This window comes from Trachurus trachurus, assembly GCF_905171665.1.
Source record: "Trachurus trachurus genome assembly, chromosome: 8".
Lineage (NCBI taxonomy): Eukaryota > Metazoa > Chordata > Actinopteri > Carangiformes > Carangidae > Trachurus > Trachurus trachurus.
This window is the reverse complement of record NC_139905.1, coordinates 15,857,720-15,876,888: the sequence shown is the minus strand read 5'-3', so window position 1 is coordinate 15,876,888 and position 19,169 is coordinate 15,857,720. Positions and strand designations below refer to the sequence as shown.

At 41.9% G+C, this 19,169-nt stretch overlaps 2 protein-coding genes across 2 annotated transcripts; both read left to right on the top strand.

Annotated features, from left to right (window-relative positions):
- The first annotated feature begins 1,727 nt into the window (after positions 1–1,727).
- Positions 1,728–4,555, top strand: LOC310990572 (uncharacterized protein). The gene has a single exon (XM_083978005.1). The coding sequence runs from the start codon at positions 2,013–2,015 to the stop codon at positions 2,400–2,402; it is 390 nt and encodes a 129-aa protein (XP_083834131.1). The 5' UTR covers positions 1,728–2,012; the 3' UTR covers positions 2,403–4,555.
- A 4,716-nt stretch (positions 4,556–9,271) lies between these two features.
- ccnf (cyclin F) lies at positions 9,272–18,244 on the top strand (the record flags this gene model as incomplete). The annotated part of the gene is made up of 17 exons (XM_083977058.1): positions 9,272–9,493; positions 10,323–10,477; positions 10,630–10,736; positions 11,338–11,405; positions 11,585–11,781; positions 11,932–11,985; positions 12,405–12,509; positions 12,702–12,779; positions 13,263–13,417; positions 13,940–14,104; positions 14,317–14,440; positions 14,540–14,720; positions 14,888–14,975; positions 16,031–16,130; positions 16,241–16,374; positions 17,315–17,493; positions 17,799–18,244. The coding sequence occupies exons 1-17, from the start codon at positions 9,481–9,483 to the stop codon at positions 18,242–18,244; spliced, it is 2,349 nt and encodes a 782-aa protein (XP_083833184.1). The 5' UTR covers positions 9,272–9,480.
- Positions 18,245–19,169: the final 925 nt, after the last annotated feature.

The window sequence follows — 19,169 nt, the reverse complement described above, 5'->3', positions numbered from 1 at the left end:
CTTTGTCATACACATTCCTTCCTACTTGTTCACTTGTTTCACCCTTTTAGTTTTCACTTTTTTTTTAGCCATGGTCCACTGGAACACTTGGGTCCAAGAACAGATCCACAGAAACCGAACAGTGCTACCAAGAATCCACTTCTCCTTCAAATGCTTATTTCTCCTGAGCATCTCTTTTCTCTTGCACCCAAGCCCTCACAAACACATTCCTCACTTTCCCTTTTTTTCCCTCTACTTTTTTTCAACTACAGCTCTGCACAGCACAGATTCTTAAATCAGGGTGATTAATAGTTAGATGCTGCTGTAGGTTTTATTAATTTTCTCAACCGTTGCGCAATTCCAAAGACTCTGTTACGTTGTCTTTTCTGTAAAGGTACAGAATACAGTTGTCCTGTGCAGACAGAAGCATGCCAGGCATTTATATGAGAGCATTAAGCATCTCTTGATCTGATAATGGGTACCCTGTGGTCTTTAAAGAGCTACAGTCCTTTCATTTAATTCAAATGGGAAAAACCTGTTGCTAAGCTGAAGTCATGCAGGGGTTTTATAAGTTGCTTTTAAAACCCATAATCAAAACTTGGTGGTTGCTGTGTTGTCCTTCACCTACATCTTTGCTCTTTTACAACCTAAGATGTCATATGTGGTCTAAATCTATTTTTGTGGGGTATAATTTTCATGTATTTGAAAGAAGCTTGTTGTCTCATTACACATGTACAACCTTGGATACACTTGAAACCTCAGCATATCTTCACATTGTAACTCCAATGGCATCAAATAGCCATAGTCAATATCAAGTTCATAGTTTTCAATTTTCAAAGGAGCTGGGAAAGAAAACAGAAGATAAGATGTTGCCCCAGTAAATCCAGCATAGTGCCTGAAGATAAAAACATAGACATTCAGCTGCACACACACTTTTATCCTTCGTAACACAGCTTTTCAGATCTGGGGGAGTAAGATTAGCAAGCTTAAGAGAGAGAGCTTTCCTGATTGATTTTCTTCGACCATACCAAGGGATTAATTACTACTAGGTTGCTTTTCATTCAGAAAGGACTGGCACCAGCAGCGTATGTGGGTGGGAAATGAGTGGGGCTGTTTGAGTGTCACGGGTGTGGGCATACTCATTAGTATACTTACACTTCCATTATAGAATGAATGTTTTCCTACAAATCAGTGTGTTAAGGTGTCTGCTTGCACTTTAACAGAGGTCTGTGTGGGTGGTTGTAGGATATCTTATTGATGTGGATGTATTGTCCACGCAAGATCTGGTGGGGTGCAGCACTAGCACCATTACTGTGTAACAGCCATATGGAGGTAACACATCTGTGCTGTTGCAGTGTGGGATGAGGCGCCACTGCTTCCATTAAGGAAAAAGTAGCTTTTCAGTCAGATATGCTGAGGATTTCCAGACCACAGCAGGTTTCTTTATTACCCAGGATAGGTTTTTATACTGTAGGGAAACAAAAAACAACCACGACAATAAAAAAAAAAGAGATTGCAACTGGGAGGCAGTGATGGGGAGATGAAGGCAAGAGGGAGCAGTTAACTCTTCTCCCCTCCCCCTTCCTGTGCTACATCAGCCCCTATTCTCCCAGCTTCAATGTTTGACGTCACACAAAATAAGGCCAATCAGAGCACTTGGACTTCCCCATTTTTTCCTCCCTAACTCCTCCCCTTCTGGTCCTTTATATATCCCCCATCACTACGTTCAGCAGAGTGTACAATGTGCTGCCAGAGAGCCAACAGACAGTGTAGAGAGAAACAGCCAGAGTGGGAGGGAGAGAAGGGGAAAGTGTGAGTGGATTTCAGCGCTGACTTAGAAGCCTTCATCTGACACGCTCCAGCCATTCCAGCTCCAGTCATTTCTCTCCGGTCTCATATAGACCTCCTTCTCCTTTCTTTCTCTCTCCCTGCCTTTGTCTGTCTCTCTCTGTTTCTCCAGGCGTACTACAAGCGTGATCCAGGAGACCAACACTGCAGCCTGGATTCAGGATCCATCAGCCCACACCATCAGGATGGGCTGTACAACAGGCCACCTGGCGTGCCAACCTCAGCCCCAGAACAACTCGGGGCAGGAGGGCCAGGCCCTGGAGGCTGGTGGACCCAAAGTACCCGAGGTGCTCTCCTCTCTGGAGCGTCTGTCCCAGGCCACTGGAGGCATGGAGAAGTCCTGGTACCGCTGCATCTTTCCCTTTGGAATCATCTCTTTGGTCATTGGTGTAGCAGGGACGGGAGTGACCTACACCTATAATGATCTGCCGCAGACTAAAGTGGTGTCGGTGGTGCTACTTGTCATGGGTCTTTTGCTGTTGCTGATGGCCACGGCCTGTTGGACTGTCCATAAGAAGAAGAGAAGGAAAAAGAAAGAGGGAGGTTCATTTACCTCTGAGCAGTGTCCCCTGTGAAGCACACAGGGAAAAAAGTTACAGGAACTTGAAAGTAGAGACATACCCAGGGTCGGGAGCTCAAGGGCTCACCTCCTCCCTGTGCCAATTCCCCTCTATTCTTTATCAAAGTTTGGCTCAGCTCGTGAAGAGGGCTGAGAAATCATAGAGAGTGGAAGGACAGATAAACAGGATGCTGAGGATCTGTTTAGTCTGTAAGGTTTGGACCATTTTGGATTGGCAAGGAGGGATCACCAATGCCTCTTTTATCATCAGACAGCAGGTGTCCAGTGTCAAAACAACCTCAGAGGAGACACACACAAATATGCACTGCGCACTGCATGCATATTTACACGCACGGATACATGGCCCTCGCAGTCCTCACTCACATATGCACAAGCAGTCCCAGTGTGAGCTCGCGCAGACACCTAACACGCTATGCAGAGCTGCTGCCGGAGTCAATGCTGGCGTCACTAGGCACGTCAGTCACAGCATTCCTCCTGCCAGGACAGGTGACTCTCCAAGAGGCCAGAAGTGGGCCAAAGACGGCAACCTGATACCCAGCTGAAAGAGCAACGCACCAGCGTCAGCGGCCAGCGTCATTCACTCGTCCTGTGACACCGCAGCAATGTGTTGGGGGCTTTTTTTACGCAATGGGAGAGTGGAACTTGAGTCCAGCAGGATCTTACTGGCATCTGTGTGGACGATGAGCTGGAGAGGGCAGAGGACCTTCTGGAGAAGTGGAAGGTTTTTTTTGTCTGTGCTCAAAGAAAGATTCTGGTAAACTTTTGAAGAAAGCAATGATTTGCACACATGGCCATGTCCATGCCAAGAAAGAGAATTGTTTATTAAAGCAACACACTGTTCAGGGGCCTTTTGTAGCTTCAAGAGAGGAGTGTGACACTAACTTTCTGCCTGACTTATTGCCCTCCTGTCAATGCGGGCATTTATGCCCAGCCTTGTGTCTACGTGGGGCACCCCAACTCCACAGTTGGGCAGGCCAGGATTATTGAAGGACACTGCCCGAGGGGACATGCCACTGCAGGGACACTTTGACTGATCCTGCTCCCCTGTGGCCCCTCCCACTTGGTGCCTTGAGCAAGCACTCATGGAAAAAGGCTCTGTCGCATTCAACCGTTTCCATCTGAACTCCTGACAGTTTCCCCCCTTGCTCTCTCGCTCTCTCTCTCTCTCTTTACCCCAACATCACTCTCCTTATCCATCCCATATTCCATTCTACATCCCCAGTTTTTGACTTAATGCACCTCATCTACCTATTGTGATATAGCCCAGGAGGAAGAGTCTACAGCCACAATTTCAATTAAATGTGAGACCAATAAGTCCACAAATATTTAATTTTCTCTCTGTTCCAAAGAAAGTGGATGAATTTTTACAAGTGGAAATGATATTTACTGAGAGCAAGTGGAAAATCCCCCTGTCCGTCTGAAAATATGGTACAAGGCTGTGCGCTTTTGAATACTGATTACTGTTTGTGCTTGAAGTGACGCTGGGGTTTCCCTTTCCTATGCTTTTTCTTTGAGAGAGAGTTGCTGAATGTAGCTGCACTCAGCTCCACAGCTGTGAATAGGTGCTTTCTGTGGGCGTGTGGTCTCAGAGGATGAGATACACAAAGGCATTTTATTCTTGTCTTAAACATTCTTTTTCTGTCACTGAATGTAACGTACAGTGGAAAAAACCATGCAAGGGGAATGTATATAAACTGAAAGGAGTCTAGACTTTGGACTAGCATTTCTTTACCTTTAAGTACTATCATTGATCACTGTTTAATCAATTCTGGCTATACCAGACTAGTGACGCTTGTTGCAGAGTAAAATGTGTCAATGCATTCAGGGGTAGCAGTTACCACACAATGCCAAAGACTGTCCTGAAAGCCAGTTGCCAATTACAAGGTTGTGATTGCCTGCCTGCTTCAATAGACAGCCAATGGATTAGACCATTCTCCCACCCTTTAACAGCTCACTGTGTGCACTTAGGTGTTCTGCTGCATACTGATTGTCAGCTGGTTAGTTTAAAGGGGAAGGAGGAGTAAAATGAGGAGGTAATGGTGGAAGACAAAAGCAGAACCCAGAAATTCATTCCTTTCACTGTTACGTACAAGTATAAGGAGCCATCCTTGTGGTTAGATGCAGTCAGCCACCATGAACAGAGTAGTACAACTCTTAAGGGATATGATGCATCACTGGCAACGGCAGTGAAAATGATGAGTTAACTGGATGTGGGGGCTTTTGTGAGCCTTTATCTCCTGTCAAACCAGACATACAGTAGATATGTTGGTATTTGCAATCACTTCTGTACTCAATAGCCACATCATTTTGTTTCAAAGTAGACATGAGAGAAAATGCTCATAAAGAGTATTTATGAGTATGTTTTTTTTTTTGGCTCAGTGCAGTGGTATCCTCTCAACGATGTGACAAGAGAGAAAGCCCTGGGATTACATTACATTAGATTATTGCAGTATCAACAAAGCAGGCTGTCTCGTTTTTTAATCTGCCTGTCTCTGCTATCTTCAGACCTGTTGGGTTAGTGTTTGTGGTAGTCGAGCGAGTGTAGATGGGTAGAGGTGAAATTGAACATTGACACCATCATTAAGTGTGGGCTGCCTAGTCACATATGGTGTTTGTCTTTTTCCTCAGAGAAAGATGTTTGTCATCTGTGGCTGTGAGAAAGAAAGAGAAAGGAGTGATAGGCTGAGAAACAGAGCAAGCAAAAAACACACAATTACTCACACTCTTACTAACTCTATACTCTACCCTGAATTTTGGCATGTTTATCAATGCAGTTTTCACATGTATAGTACACATTTTACTATGCAGCCTAGTACATTGTGGTTGCATATTGTACTTGCTAATTTTCAAACTGTATTGTTTCAGCGTGTTGTCACTAGAAAATGATGGCAGGTGACCAGAATATGTTTGTTAGAGATGTGAAGTGATTTCCCTTCTGCCTTCTGAAACATAAAAGGGAAAATCTACCTCTCTGCTGCGGGGGAAAAATATCCCTCACCCAGGAGACAGCCTTGCTGTCTGCCAATGCTGTTCGTCACTTCAGTTAGTGACACAAATTATATTTGTTTGCGTGCTCTCTAATATTTGGTGCTGTATATACAACTATTTTATATTTGTACTGTATATTTCTACATTAACTGCTGTATTAAATAAATGTTACATGAACACCATGGTCTGTGATGTTTGTACCTTGAGGAAACGCTCCCAAAGAGATGGGGGAGTAAATGTTGACAGATGAAGACAATAGACTAACACTGTTTTGACTCTATTTTTGAATGGTGCGCAAATGCGACTGCACTTCCATTAATATTGAACATTAAAAAAACTTTGCCTGATGAGAGCACCTGAGCATCCGCTGTTCTTGAAATTTTCGATGCTGTATATAGACACATTGCCTGTGCTGCCCTGCCAGCTTGGAAGTCAGATACCCAGTGACATGTGGGATGCTTTGGTTGTTCAGAAAACAACCAAAGCAGTGGCCAGTGTCGAGCAGAACGAATGACACCCCCTACTGGCAAAGTTATAAAAGAGGCAAACTTCCCACAAAGACACTCTGCGTGTTTTTGACATGAAAATATTTCTGAGTTGGATGGGTAAAAGGGTAATAAAATAAAATAAAATAAAATATTTTCAGGTAACTTTGCTGGGAATCGGCTATGGGTGTGGAGGGAAGGTCTGAGCAAAGGGTGGGGAGGCCAGCGCAGGGGCAAAGTGCAGATGGGGTGGAAGTGGTCAGTTGGATTGCTAGGGTCAGCAGAGATTACAGGAAACCAGATGGGAGCAACTCATCCGCCTCCCAATCTCCAGGACTTGGCTTCAGACCCAAGAGCTGTTTGGCTTTTTATCATACTTTGAATTATACAAAATTGACATCAGTTTAATTTGCACCAGGCAGCAAAGCATGATATTATGAAGTCTGGATTTGAGCCATACTGGGTTCTGATGACTCTATTTATCATCTAAATTCCTGATTAACAGCATCTGTGTATTTGATGAGTCATTGCCAGCAATTGGCTCCAAATTGTACCTTTGTAGTAGGATGGAATTACTTTTCAGTTCTTCCCTATTACAACCGCTGGAGACAGGTGTAGATGGAAATCACACATGTCTGGCTTGGAAGTCAAATGAAATCACAAACAAAATTAAATTAAAATGAAGTCCAAATGTTGGTGTCGTAATAAAGATCAATTGTGATGAGAAGCTATTGGATTTCTGGATGAGAAAGAATAGGAGACATTTCAAACTGCCAACAGACAAGAAAAATTGCAAAAAGTTTCCTGTATTCCCACATGAATCATCTCTTTAACTTCCTATCTTGTCTTCATTCGTCATCTGCTGTGCCACTCTGTCTCTTCCTATCTCAAATGGCAGTGTTTCAGTGCACTAAACCTTTTTTTTCCTTAAAATGTTTGATTAATACCTTGCTACATCAGGGGCAGCTCTTATGAATAAACTGCTCAGGCTTGTCACATCTTCTTCTCGGATCAAACTCAGTGACTTCCTGTGGGAGGCAGCATCTTTATAATGACACATCCTTTCAGTGAAATTATTCTGATAAATATTGGATGCTTGGAGGGGAGAAATTACAGACCTGGACATTTTATGAACACAAGCAGTATGATTTTATTGAAGTAATTATTTTCAATTTAGGTTAAATGCACCAGGCTATTTCTTTTCCCTATAGACATTGGTCACTTTGTGTTTTACTGACAAAATGGTTGCGAAGGGTTGGAGTTTCTATGGAAACAGTGACTGCATCCAATTGAGGATGTCACAGCCTATGCCCCGTCTGAGGTCACTCGGCTATGAGATAATTTGATCATTAGATATAACACTTCCAGAGGGTCCCATGCTTCAACTGCCACTGGGGAAAAAAACAGAACTTTATTTTTTCTTTAATGTCCATCACACATCTAATGTCACATCCATAGAAGAAGTCAATATGTCTCAGTCTCAGTCTTTTGATTAGTTTTTGATGTACAGAAATTACAAAATTTCTTTAGATTTATCCTTTAGAAAAATTATACTATTCTCCTTATAGTATTGATTGGTAAAGGTTTAGCTGACCTACACTGTGTAGGTGATAATGAGAGCTGGTAATCAATAGACATTTAGAAAGGAACAGATGATTACTTCTGGTAGTGTACTCTCTTCCATTATGACCCTCCACTAAAGACCTGCAATTGAGTGGACACTATATACAGCCAAGACATTTGTCTATTTATTCCCAAAGGGGATCCAACACAATGGTCTTAATCATCATGCCATTTCCTCAAAGGCAGCTGCGTCACAGGCCGGAACAAATCTGTTGCTTTACGCATTTACCACATTGATGAATTGATAAGCTTTCTATGCGTGTGTGTGTGTTGTGTGTTTGTGCATGAGAGAGAGAGAGAGAGAGAGAGAGGGAGAAAGAGATGGCCAAAAGGACAAAGCACCCAATGGCCTATAATGATTTCTTTTTTGTTCCTTTACACAGAACACATCAATAATATAAGCGAGTTTGCTTAAGCGGGTGGTCCATTCTTTGTTCATAACCTTTGTTCATACTTAGGTTTATATTGAGCTTCTTTTTATTTTCCTATAACCTTATGGGGCCCATTGCAATTTAACGTGGCGCGCTCTGCAATGGTTAATGGGCCTTTGGGCCAAACTGTCTTTCCAACTCTTTAATTTTTAATCATGCTTTGATACATTGGTACAATTAATCTACCGGTGAGTCTGTTTGTAGGGAAAAATGTGTCACAACATTGTTGTTCATTTTCAGCACCATAAGTGTTTTACGGCAACACAGACACCCAGGACAACAAATTATATTCTCCTCAAGATGTAAAGGGACATGTTTGTTTAGAAGAAAAAAAGAGAAGAAATTTTTATTTCTCAAGTGAAAAGTAAAAATAACCATAACCATGCAGACTGAGCCGTAAAATAAATATAGTAGGCTAATCTCACTAAAATCACTAAAATTAAACACAAAGGCCAAGTTCTCTGTAATATTATAGTGACTTTGAGCAAATTCATGATATGGAAAAGCTTTTCTAATTAATTACAGCTGCTTTCTAAGGTTCATTCAAATTATTTTAAGACCAAATACTGAATGTTTCAATAAACACTAAATTAATGGAAGGGGAATTCTTCTTCTTTTTTATTTTCTTTTTTATTATAGGCCTAACTTATATACACAGACACACACACACACAGACAGAAAATGTTATGAGGCTTTTATTATACTGATTTCCATTTTTGCTATATGTTGATATGAAAAATGAATAAAAAATTGTTAACAAAAAAAAAGAAAATGTTATGAGGCTTGGTGACCTCTAAGGTTCGTTTCAAGTGAACTCTTTAGGCCTGAACGGATAAAAATTCAATAATAGGCACACGCCATGAAAATAAAGTCAATATGCACCACTTTTAAATATTAATGTAGCAGAAGGACACAGTTTTCAAAACGGTTTCTCTGCTAGTTACCTGGCGGTGTCTGACTTGTCCCTGTCTCTTTAAACGAGGTACCTTTAAACTTTAGTTTCTGTTCAACTACATGTCCCACAATGCACAATAATGGGTGGTTCCGTGGACACACTTCATATTCAGGTCAACCAATCATACACATCCGCTGGCGAGCGCGTACTTCGAAATTGCGTCACGTTGTCCAATGAACTTCTTACATTTTACAGTTTATAAAATTTGACCAACCAGCGCCGACAATGCTCACGCTGACCAATCAGAAGCCCACTATGGGATAGATGGGCGGTAACATGCTTGACCAATCAGATTGAATATACAGAGTTTAAACGGTGAGCGCGGGCGGTCCTAGAATAGCTGTGGGGCGGGTCGAGTGAGTAGAGAAGCGTGCTTGAATTTGAATTCAAGCTAGTAGTAAGAACTTGTTAAGATATCAGTAAACTACTACAGCACAACAGAGGCAAGGGGCTATATTGTTACTCTGTCTATCTTAATACCTGGTGAAGTACTTTGCAAGTAATAGTATCGCCGCGACGTTGAAAACACTGCTCGGTGTTGTAGCTAACGTTACAGGCATCGCTGCTTCAAGAGACATCACTGTACTTGCAATGAAAGCGGGCGGTAAGTAACTTTAAAACTTACTTCTTTCTCTTTTTTTGATTACTAGATATATGATCACGACTTAATGTAACGTGAGTGTTTGCAGATCTGTTATAAAGTTTTGCAATTTGACAGAGTTAGCACCGGGTAAGTAGCTACTAGCCAGCAGAAACGTTAATCGGCGTAGCCATGGATTCATCCTCTTACTCTAGTTTCAAATGGATGTCGGTGATATTTATATAAAACGTGTCTTACTTGGGCATTTTTGGCGTTTGTGGCAAATTAAAGATTATAATGTATTTTTCAACTAATCGAAACTAGGTCCTTACTTACTGTTAGAAGTATTTGAACCACGGGAGGGAAATTTGGGCGCTCACTTGGTCTGACTTCCCAGTCAGATATGTTCAACACCTCCCTCGGTAGAAAGTTGTCAGTGCTCGAAAGAAACTATTATCAGAGGTTATTTAAAACGTCTAGGGGAAATTAGCTCTCCAAGAAATCTGCCATTTTAGTATTCAAACAGAGTAGACCACCCGGAGACAGTTTAACTTACGTTAGTCGTTTTCAATGAGGAGCCATACTCTACACACCATGGTGTGCCTCACAACCAGCTACAGGATGCTGGCCTACTTTTAATTGAACTGCAAATACTGGCATTTTTGTGTGAATTAGTTTGCCAGGCCCGCACTAAGCTGTGAAATACTTTTGTGTTGTGTGTGTGTGTATACACACATGAACTCCGCTTGCCTATTTGCTGTTTGTTGGTCTGAATAAGAGAATCCCACTCAAAATGGAAAGCTGCTTTTTGAAAATGTATGAAACCTCAAACCATGATCCCATCTTCTTTCAGTCGTCCACTGCCGTTGTTCAAAATGCTACTCGGTCCCAGCACGGAAGCGCGTCCGAAAGCGAACATCAGCCCTGACTTTGCTGTCTCTACCTGAAGAGGTGCTCCTCTGTGTGCTCCAGTGCCTCTCGGCAGAGGACCTGCTGTCCGTCAGAGCAGTGAGTGACCATTATACACACTAACACTCTTACTCAACCTCTGGCGTGTGTGTGCTATGCCATCCCAGATTTGTTTTGGTTCTGCATCTTATGACCAGTTGATCAGATGACCCTTCTGTTTTAGGACTCATTTTCTTAACATCTGTTTACAGGTTCACTCCCAGCTGCGGGACATTGTTGACAACCACTCCAGTGTATGGGCCAGGGTCAGTTTCAGGGATACGTGGCCATCTCCCAACACCTTATGGCTATTTGAGAGGTAAGGTCATTTCTGTCAAATTCAAAAAGGATATTTAATGACATTTAATGAAAATACATCTGATACAGGATATAAATCCTCTGCATCAGACTCAAAATAATGACAATATACCATTAGAAATTTAAATAACCCATACATACAGTAATATCACTTAAATACATAACAGAATAATCCAAAAATAATCTCCCACATTACCGCAAAGAAAAAAAACAAACAAATAAAAAAACCAAGGCTACTAATTCATAACCTCGCTTTATAATTATATTTTAAAAATCCTTATTTGACCAGAAATGAAAGAGTTCACTGACGGAGCCCGCACTACATCCTCAGGAAGATCATTCCATACTTTTACAGCCCTAAGTGCAAATATTTTATGGACCAGTTTATACACCTCAATCATGTCATCCCTTTGCCGCCTATAGACCAGAGTTGGCAGTTTTAAGTGCCTTAATCTTTCTTTGTATGTCATCCCATTCAGACCTGGGATTAATTTAGTTACTCTTCTCTGAACTGCTTACATTTTTTCAATATGTTTTTCTTTATAATATATATATTTTTCCTCCACTTAATCTAATCTGTTTCTCTCTCCCTCCCCTCTCAGGGCTGCTGACAAAGGGAATTTTGAAGCTGCTGTGAAGCTAGGGATTGCTTATTTGTACAATGAAGGACGTAAGTTTAACACCCTACTACTTACTTATTCGCTATTTACCTCCTTTACTTATGTGAGTTGATTTCCTTTAAGTACATGTGACATCTCTTTTTTTTTAAATGCTCCAGGCTAAATAGAAAATGGCATTTCTGATGAATGAAGTGATTAAAGCTTTTCATTTTTACTTTATCTCCATCAGCGTTGCTGAGTGATGAGGGACGAGCAGATGTATGTGGTCGCAAGGCTTCCCACTTCTTCAGCCTGGCAGAGGGCCTTCGCTCTCCTGGAGCAGATCCCTTCATCTGGGTGTTCATCCGTCCGCCATGGTCACCCACGGGCAGCTGCTGCAAGGCAGTGGTGTTTGACCGTCTCAAGGCCGAGTGCGACAGCAATGTGGTATGTTTTGCTTCTGATTTGGAGGAGAGGTAGCCATAATTTTGAAAATTCAATAGATGTAAATGCTTTAGGAAAATTGGATTTCCTACTTTTCTCTTATCATTGAATATTTCAATCATTCATCAGTGTATTTTTCTCTTGTCACTACAGGAGAAAAAGGGGCCCCTGTTGCACTGTTTGGCCAGAGTTTTGCATCTCTTTGAAGTGAGTATGAAAAGGAGACTTCTGGGTGTGGTTAGCTCAGTTTCAATTAGCCTCCAATCAAGTGTAGATCTCTGTACAGAGGGTTGTGTGATTAGTCATCATGAGTTGAGCATTGATTTGATTTTTTTTCTCTCTTCTGTCTTCATATAACAGTTTATCACTTGCTTTACCTTACCTGTTGAATCTTGTCACTTGCTACTCTGCCATTCTTCATAATTTAACAGTATGACAAATTATTTCACACTGCTTAAATGAAACTCAGATTTGTTTTCCAGAATCTTGACACACCTTTTGTGTCAGTGGGGAAACATGAGAGAATGAGACAGTGACAGCTTTCCTCCTGTGCAGGGACTAATGATTTTGTCAGTGTGTTATGTAAGGTCGGTCGTTCTCATCTGTAATCCTGCACCTTCTTCCAGGGGGATGAAAGACGCTCAGATGCCATGTCTATGTTGGAGGAGTCTTCGCAGGCTGGCTGTCTACAGAGCTCCTACCTGTTGTGGGAACACAACCGTAAAACAGCTGTGAGTCTAAATTTTCCATTTTTGCATCTTTCTCAAATATGCTCCTAGAAACATTGACAATAATGATGAGGGCCACTATCTTCATTTAAAACTTCAACACATACATGTTTCTCTATGGTGTTTAAAACTAAAATTGATCAATGAAAGGCTTTTATGAGAATGTCAATATCTTTTGGTGTAATTTGATTTCAGATTGCTGATCCAGGAAGGTACCTCCAGTGTGTCCGAACCCTCAGGGACTATGCTGGCAAAGGATGCTGGGAGGCACAGGTGTGTGACCAAAGCCAAATTATCATCTTGGGCCAGTGCATTAATGCAGGAGTTAATTTTAATGTCTTGTGCATATTCAGTCTCAAGATGGCCCTCGATCAGTCTGCAGCTTTTATTCTCCCTTGGTTTTTCAAAGAAATAATTGTAATCTCACAAAAGACAAACTGTTTGTCTTTTGACAGCCTTTCATGCTCCTCCTCCATTTGTCCACAGTTGCCAAGTGTTATGAGGCAATGTCAAGAGGTCTTGACAGTTGTTGACATCCCTTTTTTTCCCCGCTCCATCATCTTTTAAAGCCAAAACTGCGCCACAGAATCACAAAATCACAAAAAATATGACTCATCCGAATCACAAGATCTGTAATTACAGCAGCAACTAATGCAATACTCGACTGCTGTTTGTTTTACCGAGTGAATCAGTTCAACAAGTTGTCAAGTCATTTTGAGCTTCCCTTTTTCAAAGTTTGTCTTTTTCTTTCCCTAGCTCGCTCTGGCCAAAGTGTGCAGCAACAGCAATCCACTGGGTTTGGAGGCAAAGGCCTGCTCTGACTTAGTGGCCCAACTCTTCAGTCCCTCCAACGTGGCGTCGCAGCACTGCTCTCAGGCCCTGCTCAGACGAGGCATCAAGGACACCATGAGGTAGACAGGAACAGAAACTCCGCCATTATCAGTCTGTTGCTGAATAATATCTTTGTAGACAATTGAATGTTCCTATTAGAGTCATCGTGATGACTCACTGTTTTGATTATCTTGGCTCTCTTTAATGATATTACTAAAGAGAAGATGAAACACAACAGAGCTCAAGTATAGCCTACCAGTCAAAGGTTTGTCAGAGAATGAAATAAAAGCTTTTCTCTGTTAAAGAAGGAACATAGCACATGGCCTTCAGGCAGATTTCAATTCATGATTTTGCCACCATGAATGACTTTTAAGATCAGATACTGTCTTGCTTGTTCAAGGCAGTTGCTGTTAACTTTTACCCTAGATAAACTCAGTCATGAGTGCTTAGACAATTTTGGTTTGCAATTCAATGCAATTGACCACATCCAGATAACTTGAAAATATTTTTCTGTGTTTTTAGTCTACAGTCTTTACAGATGTCCATTTTAATACTTACATACTCCAATTTCAACTTGTCTCCCTCTCTTTCTACCCCTGTAGGTACATCCTTGTGGATTGGCTTGTGGAGGTGACCACCATGAAGGACTTCTCTAGCTTGACGCTGCATGTGACAGTGGGGTGCGTGGACCGCTACCTGGCTCTTCGCTCCGTCCCTAAGGCTCGCCTTCAGCTATTGGGTATTGCCTGCATGGTAGTTTGCACACGGTGAGAATTTTGCATTCTCTGAAACGTTCAGGTTGTAATATGCTCTGAATTCTGATTTAGGGATTATTCACCAATTTTGAAGCTGGGGGATTTTCAGGGCTTTTAGGATGGACACCAAATTAAAATGAAACAAAAATGATGCCGATTAAAATGCTTCCCCCTTTTTTTTTTTTTTTTACTTTAATCACAATGTTTGGTTCTGTTCTTTTCAGATATATCAGTAAAGAAATTCTAACCATCCGTGAAGCCGTTTGGCTCACTGACAACACCTACAAATATGAGGACCTGGTCCGAATGATGGGGGAGGTCGTCTCTGTGCTGGAGGGAAAGATCAGGGTGAGTTGACGAAATTCTCCTCTGGCAACACATGCTGACGCCAAATCGTCTTTGGGGGAATCCAAGCACTTGAATTTGAACATTACCCTTCCCTTTCAGAGACCCACACTGCTGGACTATGGGGAAGTGCTGCTGTCTCTGCTTCCTTTGGAGAGGCGGACCACTCACCTGTTTAGCTACATCTGTGAGCTGTCGCTGCTCTACTCTGCTCTCACCACACCACCACCCGCCAAACTGGCCTGTGCTGCTCTTCTGCTCACACGAGCACTACATCACTATGGTAATAACACATCTTGGACATGTCAGTTTGAAAAGATGCCTCATGTCTTCCTTGTAACACTGACATCATGCAAATGCTTTCAAACAGATCAAGATTCAATTTTCATTGAATGTAAAATTAATGTTCACTTTGACTGATGTCTGTGGTCTCTCTCTCTCTCTCTGCAGCTCCTCTCTGGCCCAGTCAGTTAGCTGACTACACAGGCTTTTCCAAGCAAGACCTTGTCTCCCTTGCTGTGCTGCTTCATGTCAAGTGGTAAGTTTCTCACAGTGTGTTTTTACTGTATTGGAAGCCAAGCAATTTATTTTTCTCATCCTCATCAGCCAGTCCTTCTGGTCAAGGTTGTGGAAAAACATGGGAGGAGCATACATGCCTTTTCTTTTTCATTGATTCACTTCAATTAAACTAATCAGTAATGAGGACACTGGTTGTCAAAAAAGTCATAAAGAATACTATGACCTATTGACGTGTGTTTCTTTGGTATAGGTTTTGAGATTGTATAATCTGTACTGAAAAGGAGAGGATTGTATGAACAGTTGAAGATCAAAAGCTGATTTAAAATATCCATACAATTCACACTAAAACTAGCAGCCATTCCTGCGAAGGGAAGTCGTTAAACTGCTGTTTTATTTATTTGTAGACATGGTCCCTTCCCCCCTTTTTTTTCAACTCACAACTAATCAGAGGCTACATATTTTATTTATATATATATATATATATATTTCCACTAAGGAAACAACATAAATACAGTCAGAAACATACTCGGTAGTTTACAAAAAATACTGATTGTTGGTTTCATTTATTCAAACAGTTCATATGTATGACAAAGAAAAACTAAAGAAATGCCACTGAAAACATTGGACTTGATTTATTTGAAACTCTACCGTTGCTGTCACACGACTTCAATCTGCTTTCCTCCATGAAAAGAGATATGAAGACCTGACTGATGTGTCTTGCTGTTTTCAGTATGCTCATATTGTATATGTCTGATGATGACTAAGAAAATGGAGAGCCATTAAGGTTTCAAAGCAAACATGAAGTGCAGAGAGCTGCAGTCTTATGAAGGACAGTAGGAGGCATTTGTGTGTAACCATCAGTGAGTCACCACCTGAGTCACAAACGTGCCTCAGGTTAGGTCACCTTGATAGGTGAGCGTCGTATCGACAAACTAATTCACAAATGGGCAAGTAACAAGATTTGTCCTCAAGAGTTGATTATAGAGATAAACCGAGCAAAGTGGATCAAACTCAGTCGTTTTCTTTTCCTTCCAACCATCTCATTCCCACTTCCTTCTCTGTTTCTCTCCTCAGTTTCAGTCAAGATGTCCCCAAAGATTACAGGCATGTGTCTCTGACTGGAGTTAAGCAACGGTTTGAAGACGACTCCTACCGGAACATCAGCAAAGAAATGGTACTTTTTTCTTTCTTTTCTTTGAGAAGGGCTTCTCTAGAAATGGATTTTAATTGTTTGCATCATGTTAATCTAACTGGTCTCCAATTTTTTTTTATGGCTTCCACAAGGTGATGGATTTTAAAGAACTGTGTCAGATCTTGGAGATTCCTGAGGTTGAGCCTCAGATGGAGCCGCCCAGCCCCACTGGTCAACCTGCAGACATTCACACCTTCCTCGCCTCTCCATCCAGCACCAACAAGAGGTACGCCAGTTACTATACACTAATATAGTATTTATTTATTATAGTGATGTGCAATTATTGAGTGTGATTGTATAAATATAGTTGCACTTGATAAATCCAATTATAGCTACCATAAACAACATGATATCTTTTAATGCAATTAAACATTTCATTCATTATATTGATATACTCCACACCTGACTATGCAGCACATGCTGGACATAATAAATAGAATCTTTGTATTTCAGACATGACTTAAAGCAGAAGTGAGTGATATATTTGTGTTAATATAAGTCTTAAATAGTTATATCTTCCGACAGCAATCACTTACATAGAGTGTTTGGACCGAAACACGGGTCTCTCAGTCCCTCTGCTCTGCTCTTAGCCGAAGAGAAAACATTTATCGTATCCTACAGTTTTTATCCAATGAGGAGAGAGAACGGCATGCAGGGCTGTGTGTGCAGCCAAGGAACGCCGTGAATGTGGTGACGTAGGGACGAGGACTGTTATGGTGCGTTCAAGGAAACTCGTATTTTTCCGACCGTGAAGTGGTACCAGTTCGATCTGGTACGAGTTCACCGGTCGGAAGTTACGAGTGGCCGTTATAGTGACTTTCACCGGTAAAACAGGTCGGAAAAACACGAGTGGGTTGCCTGAAACGCTACAAAGTCGTAAGTTGTGACTTGAAGCTGTAATTTACGATTTCAAAAGCCTGCCTGGAACGCAGCATTAGCGAAAACGACCGGACCACTCACTTCTGCTTTAAGACTTGCAAAGATTTTAGTTTTAAGATACAACTCATTAGCAAAGCGACCCCTGCCCCAGCTTTTACTCTTGTACTTTTAGCAGTTCTTTGTCCTTGCTGTGGCAAAAATGTGTGTGTCCAGAGGGGGTTTGTTTGTGCCATCTGTGAGATGCTCCAGTGACTGTGTAACTGACTGCTTGTCAAATCTCTCCCAAGGAGACGCGATGACAGTATGCAGACCCACAGAGCCAGCTTTGTGGCCACGCCCACCGCAGAGCTGTCCAATCAGGAGGAGACGCTGGTGGGCGACATCCTGGACTGGAGCTTGGACACTTCCTGTTCCGGTTACGAGGGGGACCAGGAGGAAGAGAGCGAGGGGGAGAAAGATGGTGACTGTAAGTGTTAACAGAAGAGATAGGAAAAGTGGCTGACCACATTTATTCCAGTATGACTTGAAAGCATATAAATGACCTAATCATACCTGGAGGAGGATAATGCATGAGTCAGTCCTATGGTAGACCATTATGTGACTAAGAATGACTCGGCAGTTTTAATGTTCATCACAGTACCTAAATTTAAGCCTTACTGTTATGCCGGCAAATGTAGATGGACGATGGCTGTACGGACTGTGTTGTTGACTGTAGTTTATATAAGATTTGATAAGAATGACTCATAACTGACTTCTCTTGTCTTCCTATAGCATCCATGATATCTGTCGAACTGCAACCGCTTACTGATGAAGATAGAAGACTAGAGCACTGCAGGGCCCTGTCCAGTGATGAAGACAGCTTCTGTGAAGCGGAAAGGGAGGAGAACAAGGATTACCAGGGAAAGGAGCCGCTTTCCGTCTCTACAGACCTCCACAGTTCAGGATACTCCTCCGTCCTCTGCGTTAGCCCTTCATCCACGTGCTCCTCGTCATCCCTCTTGCCTTGCACGTTCACCACTTCCTTGGGCGCAGCCTCTGCTAATGCCCAGCCAGGCTTCCGCCTTTTGGTGCCCATGCAGAGGCCCCGGGGGACCTCCAGCAAACAAGTGAAGAGGAAGAACTCAGCAGCACATAGTGGAGGTGAGGTGGAGATGGAGGAAGAGGAGAACGGGGAAGAGGACAAGTATTCTACTAGTGTGGGGTTTCTGAGCCTATAGACAGTGGTTATTGTAATGGCCCCAGGCTGTTCACAGGCCGCCAGTTCAGTCTTGAACCTCCAGCACTTTCCTTCAATTCTCAATGCTGTTCCTCACCCCTGTCAGTCTGCACTGGTCCGTCATTTGACAGAAGATCAAGAAGCTTTGAGGTTTCAGACAAGTAAGGGAAAATAAATATATAAATATGACTTACCTAGAAACTTGCCTTTCTATCACATTGCATTTCATTTACATGTTTACAGGTATGGAGTAAAATACCTCCCATGAACCTAGACTCACAGTCAGCTCTCAAACCACTGGAACATAACTCGACTTTCCTCAGGACCCTGGTACAATCGCTGCCGTTTCTGTTGTTTTACAGGCTTCTCTCAGATCATGTTGAGTAGTTGTGAAGAACCTCATGGACTTGTTTGGGGGAGGCGGGGTGAAACTTCATTGTTATGACCATATTTTGAAAACACAGCTACCATGTTATTTTGATTGTTTTGGTTATCATACTCTCTGATATGCACTGTCTATACAAGAATCTCTGTTGTATTTGATGAATGTCATCAATACGTGACTACTCTGTCATAGTCATCATTGATGAGAATGTGTATCTGGAGCCTAAAAATATGATTGTATTCATTCATGTTCAGTTTTGTCCTATGTTCTACATGTTTGCCAAAGGTACTGTGGTGTCATTTGTGTTTTCAGGACCATCTACTCCGAAAGAAACAGAGCTGTGAAATGAGTCTTTTAGTTGTCTGCACATGTACACCAGTTGTGCTGGTAAGTGTTCTTGATCAATGTTTAAACCTGGAGCACACTAATCCCATCAGGAGCACCAGTCCAATATTAAGATGTTACCTGTTTAACACTTTGTTCAAAAAGATATACTTTTTAATGCAATGAGCCAAGAATCACTAGCTGGTTGACTGTTGTA